The 6,648-nt window shown below is 39.2% G+C and overlaps 1 protein-coding gene across 1 annotated transcript in view; it reads right to left on the reverse strand.

Moving 5' to 3' along the window:
• Positions 1 to 6,648, reverse strand: part of PCOLCE2 (procollagen C-endopeptidase enhancer 2) — a 64,464-nt gene that overhangs the window by 21,086 nt on the left and 36,730 nt on the right. Inside the window, exons 3-4 of the mRNA XM_003789460.2 lie at positions 4,510 to 4,765; positions 1,196 to 1,320 (exon numbers count right to left, since the gene is read on the reverse strand). Coding sequence (XP_003789508.1) covers positions 1,196 to 1,320; positions 4,510 to 4,765 — 381 coding nt within the window. The remainder of the gene's footprint in view (positions 1 to 1,195; positions 1,321 to 4,509; positions 4,766 to 6,648) is intronic.

Below are 6,648 nucleotides of genomic sequence, written 5' to 3' on the forward strand. Positions count from 1 at the left end.
ATATGGGTATATGTATATATATGTGTGTGTGTATGTGTGTTAAAATCACTAACTTGCTTAGTATATTGGCCTAAATAATTTTCTGTTAAAAAATACAGTAAATGTATGGCAAATAGTATTTGTGCAAGCTATATGAAAGATCAATTTAGAAAAGTTTTTTAAAGAAAAAACAGTATCATAATGCTTACCTCATACCGTCTGAATTAAAGTACATAGTGTTTGTAATAATAATAAATTTTTATAAGGTTATTCTAAAATGCCCACAAAGTGGGTTGCATCTAGTCCATGCCAAGTTCTATCCTGCAATTAATATCTGAAAGTGGTTCCCAGAAAGGAAACCACTTTCCTTCATATATGTAATTACAAACTAATATACTAGAAAACTTGACCTCTGTTGATTATTTTAGAGTAAAGAATAAAGCTTTTCTGTGGGGGAACTTGAATCTTTTTTAATTAATGAATTAATTTTTTGGACACAGAGTCTCACTCAGTCACCCTGCGTAGAGTGCTATCACATCATAGCTCACAGCAACCTCAAACTCTTGAGCTTGAACACTCCTCTTGGCTCAGCCTTCTGAGTAGCTGGGGGACTATAGCCACCTGCCACTATACCCAACTATTTAACAATTTTTATTTTAAACCACAACCAAAAACACCCTAAAGCAGATCAGCATTTACATTAGACATCTTGTTTTTTTAAAGAGATGATGTGGCTGACTTTTGCTCACTGGCTTTGTTTAAGTGACCCACATAAGCTTTTTGATTTGGTGACTAAGATGACTATTATCAGGACACAAAGGGTTTGCTGAATGAACAAAAGGTAACCTGAAATGTATACATACCTGGGAATTCCTATCCTCCCACAGTTAGTCATGCCTCTTATAACATCTGCTACTGGGTTAAACCATCTTACGTGGGATTTGCTTATCATTTATATTTTTAGAAACTGTTTTGAAAATTATAATTCTGTAGTAGGAAATTAAATCTATGACTTTGCAAGTCAAATAGTATGAAGTGCAAATTTAATCCAGGTTTTCGTGTGAGGAAATACCTGTGTGCAGAGGCCTTCCTGTCACTGTATCCATAGCTCTCAAATAAACTCCACAATCCAAGGCTCCAGAGAGCTGGCCCCTCACACTGTCTGGGAAAGTCACACACACACACACACACATCTGCTCTTTGCAGGGAACCTCACCTGATTCTTCGGGGCTATAATGTGCCACACACAAGTGACTCCTGCAGGGTAATCCCGGTCTGGCCAGTTGGGAGTTTTAAAGGAGCCAGAAGGTCTTTCAAGGCGTCCTCCACAGTACTGATCCCCTGAAGATATTAAATATGGGGAAAAAGCCCACAAGTTTACGTCCTGATATAGGTCACAGCAATACAACCACGTGGAACATAAGAAATGTGGAACATTCTGTAACAGTACAGTAAATAATGGCAAAGGCAGAAACAAATTTTCTCTTTAAAAAATGGTTACATAGATAATCTGCTACACACCCACAGACACACACAAAATGAACCATCTCTGTGTCATATACCATATACCACGTCAACACGAGAGGGAAGACGACGTGGAGTTAGAGCCAGGGACTCTTCTTTTTTTTCTTTCTTAACTGTTTTTTTTTTTTTCAAATTTCAAAAAATTTAGGGGGTACATGTGATTTTTGCTATGTGGGTGAACTGTATCATGCTAAAGTCAGAATAGTGCACACTGTACCTAATAGATAGATTTGTATTCCTCTTCCCTCTGCCACCCTCCTCCCTTCTTAGAGTCCAGTGTCCCTGCCTGCTCTTCATGATGCTATATTTCCTTCCTTTAGTTCCCATGGATAAGTAGGAACATGTGGTGTCTGTTTTTCCATTTCTGAGATTCTTCACTTAGGATATTGGTCTCTAGGTCCATCGAAGTTTCTGCAAAAGACATTATTTCGCTCCTTTTTAAGGCTGAGTAGTACACCATGGTATATATGTGTGAGGGTATGTATATACATACACAAAGGGTGCTCAAAAAGTACACATATTTTAAGAAAGGTAAAAGCCGTACTAAAATTGTAATATTCAATATATACCAATAACATTTGTTACCCTATATATTGCATCCCATATCTATATCTCTTGTAACTGCAGAAGCCAAACGTGATGTGAGTATCATAATTTTAATAGTTTTTTTTCCCTTTCTTAACACGTGTGTACGTATTTTTGGCACTCTCTGTGTATAGACATGCCACATTTTCCTTATCCAATCATCAGTTGATGGGCACTTAGTTTGGTTTGATATTTTTGCAACTGTGAATGGTGCTGCGATAAACATTCATGTGCAGGTGCCTTTTATTAAAATGACTTCTTTTCCTTCGGGCAGATATCGAGCAGTGGGGCTGCTGGATCAAATGGTGAGTCTACTTTTAGTTCTCTGAGGAATCTCCATAGTAGTTGTACAAGGGGATCTTCCCATCCCCAGCGTGTAAACATTCCCTTTCACTGCACCTGCATCAACATCTATTGCTTTTTGACTTTTTAATAATGGCAATTCTGACAAGGGAAAGATGGGGTCTCATCACGGTTTTAATTTGCATTTCCCTGACAGAGATGTGGAGCATTTTCCGTATGTTTTTTTGAGCCAATTGTCCATCTTCTTTTAAGAAAAGTTTGTTCATGTCTTTTGCCCATTTTTTAATGGGGCTATTTGGTTTATCTCACTCATTTGTTTGAATTCTTTATAGATTGTAGATAATTATCTTTTGTCAGATAATTAATCATATTTATTGTTTTTGTTGCTATATTGGTTGTTGGGGTCTTACCCATAAACTCTTTGCTTAGGCCAATATACAGAAGAGTTTTTCCTATATTTTCTTCTAGAGTTTTTTATAGTGTCAGGTCTTACATTTAAGTCTTTAACCCATCTTGAGTTAATTTTTGAATACAGTGAAAGTCAGGGATTCACTTTTATTCCTCCACATATGGCTGTCAAATTTCCCCAGCACCATTCCTTGAGTAGAGCATCCTTTCTGCAGTATATGTATTTGTCAGTTTTGTCATATGATCTTATTGTCTTATGATCTTATTTCTGGATTCTCGAACTGTTACATTAGTCTGTGTGTCTACCTTTATAGCAGTACCATGCTGTTTTGGTTACTGCAGTCTTGTTACCTAGAGTTTGAAGTCAGGTAATGTGATGCCTCTAGATTTTTTTTTTTTTTTAACCTAGGATTGCTTTGGCTATTGGAGGGTCTTTTTTTGGTTCCACATGAAGTTTAAGATTTTTTTTCTAGGGAAATAACATCAAATTTTGGTGGGAATTGCATTGAATCTATGTTGCACTATAGTCTAAGCCATGAGCAGATTAGGGAGTGCCTTCAGGTGAAAGACTGCAAACTTGCAAAGATTGTCCTCTATACTTACCTTTTAATTTATTTATTTATTAGAGACAGAGTCTCACTTTACCACCCTCAGTACAGTGCCAGGGCATCACAGCTCATAGCAACCTCCAACTCCTGGGCTTAGGTGATTCTCTTGCCTCAGCCTCCCAAGTAGCTGGGACTACAGGTGCCCACCACAACACCTGGCTATTTTTTGTTGCAGTTTGGTTGGGGCCAGGTTCAAACTCACCACCCTCAGTATATGCGGCCCATGCCCTACCCACTGAGCCACAGGTGCCACCCCAACACTATACTTACTTTTCAAGGGTAGAGGTTCAAAGGTAGAGTCCCGTGGGGGCTCACAAGTACTGACATGTAAATATCCCAAGACAGGCTTGGTGCCTGTGGCTCAAGTGGCTAAGGCTCCAGCCATATACACCTAAGGTGGTGGGTTTGAATCTAGTCAGGGCCTGCCAAACAACAATGACAGCTGCAACCGAAAAATAGCCATGTGTTGTGGGGGGTGCCTGTGGTCCCAGCTACTTGGGAGGTGGAGGCAGGAGACTTGCTTAAGCCCAGGATTGGAGGTTGCTGTGAGCAGTGATGCCACAGCACTCTACCCAGGGGGACAGCTTGAGGCTCTGTCTCAAAAAAAAAAAAAAAAAAGAAAGAAAGAACGAACGAAAATATCTCAAGACGTATTTTAAGTTATAAAGTAACAAGAATGTATAATCCTACTTATATTTTTAAAAGCTTTTGTAAAAGCAAATAAATATAATTAAGCACACCTAAAAAGGTAGGGAAACCACTGGCCATGGCTGTTTCTGGTGAAGAGACTACAAAGGGGTTCAGGGATGTATTTGTATATCTGTATGTGGATTTATGTCTGCAAGCTCCACATTTTTGGTTTGTGAATTTCTATATTTGAATTTTTATAAGAATGTATATGGACTTAAATAGAGACTGACTTTTTAATGGTCTCTTGATGGTTTGATGGCATTCACTAGCTCTCTGAGAAGAACTGCTATTAAGCTTTAGATTAAAGGAGTAAATACATATGAGGTGTCAAGATAGTACCTGACACACAGTAGGTGTTCAGTAACTGTGAGCTGGCATTACTGTTGCTACTGCCATTATATGGAAATGATACCTCTTTCGTTTGGTTCAGCAGCGGAGAACATGGCCATGAAGCCATTCCCAGCTGTGTTGGCATCAGAAATCATCTGCACCATCATCTTGTTGCCACTGGACACAAGGGCTCCAGGCCGGAATGTGCCACAGAAGCGCCCAATGCGCTGGCCACTGGTGTGGCCATTGTACACATCCACAAAGTCATAGCGGCACAAGTTGTCACTCTCCAGGTCAATGAATCGGAAATTAAGAACAACCACTTTTCCTTCTGGAACCTGCCGAGAAAAGAATCAATTAGAAAACAGTGCCATAAAAATAACATCTGAGGCCTTTATCTCTAGCCATTGCTGAAGTGAGCAGATAAAAGTATAATATCCAAGAAGCTGTTTTTTCATCTCTCAGTTCTGAACTAAGCTAAGGAAAATATAAGCACTTATTCTGTTTTTTGACAAATTCCATAGTTCTCTAGTGTACAAAATCTTATTTCTTAAGAACTTATCTCAGCAAACTATGAAATCAGTCTTATCAATTGATAAGTCACTGCTTACAAAGAATACCAGTCCCAACTGGACCTGAACCATATTTGTGTATTTTAAAACACTATGACACCCATAGATATTACTTGGCAAAGAAACATTCTAAAATAACACTGCTTATTAATAATAATGGAATAACCTCAATACCTGTACACAGAATGCTTCTTTGAAATTAAAATGAAGGGCCTATATGGCAATTGTGTGGTTAATTTACAGATAATCCAATTTGGGTCCTGAAAAATCTGGATGAACCATCTCTACTGATAGAGCTTTCGATTTGTTTTCCAGGTGAAGACTACATATCAGGCAGCCTTGAAACACAATGATGAAAAAGGTAAGGTTTCACTTGCTGGGTCATAGCTATATGACTTCATTTCTAGATTCCCCGTTACATTAGTCTATGTGTCTACCTTTATACCAGTACCATGCTGTTTTGAATACTGCAGTCTTGTGGTATAATTTGAAGTCAGGTATTTTCTTCACCATAATTTCCCCTGATAAAATTCTTAGGATGCTTCCTGTCTTGTTCTCTGACTAGATAGGGAGAAAATAGCTACAGAAGCATCTGGTAGGATGCTCAGGCTTCAAAAACCTCATTTCTTTCCCAGTTCATACCACCTGTTAAGGTTTTCATTCAAGTTGTTTGGTCATAAAGTCGAACACATACACACAAACCGTGGCAAAAACTGTAATGGGGTAGTCCCATAAAGGGGATATTTTGGCTTTGCCATGGTTGCATTCCAAATGGCAGAAGCTTATCTGAAATAGTGTGAATATCAGAAGCTCCAAAGCCACAGCCTAAGAAGCTGGTAGGACAAAAAGCAATTTAATTTTTAAACACTATTCCTGAAATCTCTGTTGTAGAACTTCCCTGATTTTGTTGTTGTTGTTGTTTTCTCCTGAATGCAACTTGTATTTGTATTTTTCCCATGGTTAGAAACTATGATGTCACATCTGTAATCTTAAATACAAGCAATGAATCAGTGAAAAATCTCTAGTCATGAAAACAATTTCAAACTAGATTGATTTGTTTCAACTTAGCATGAATAATGACTATGTGTGTAATCGACCCAAATTTACCTATAAAGAGAATTCAAAGCTATGAAACTTGGTGAAATCACCCACAGAGTGAATCTAAATAAAAGAGGAAAGAGGTCTAGGATAGAGGCCTGGAACATTCCAATGTCATCAGGTCTGTGAGATTGAGTCAGTCAGTAGGAGGCAACCAAAAGTGTGTGGTGTCCAGAAGCCAAGTGAGAAGAGTGTGTCAGAGAGGAAGGAAGGGTCAGCTGAGTTATGTGCTGCTGCTGAGTGGAGAAACACGAAGACTAAGAAAGACCACTGGATTTAACAACACACAAGTTCAGCAACCAGAGGACGGTGGTAACTCTGACAAAGCTGTTTTGGTGGTGCCGCAGAGACAAAACCTGGTAAGAGGCAGTGCCTGTGGCTCAAAGGAGTGGGGCGCTGGCTCCATATGCCAGAGGTGGTGGGTTCAAACCCAGCCCCAACCAGAAACTGCAAAAAAAAAAACCTGGTAAGAGAAAGATCAGGAGGCTCGGCGCCTATAGCTCAACCGGCTAAGGCGCCAGCCACGTACACCTAAGGTGGCGGGTTCGAAT

The sequence above is a fragment of the Otolemur garnettii genome, unplaced genomic scaffold (assembly GCF_000181295.1).
Source record: "Otolemur garnettii isolate 467f Iridium unplaced genomic scaffold, OtoGar3 scaffold00032, whole genome shotgun sequence".
Classification (NCBI taxonomy): Eukaryota; Metazoa; Chordata; class Mammalia; order Primates; family Galagidae; genus Otolemur; species Otolemur garnettii.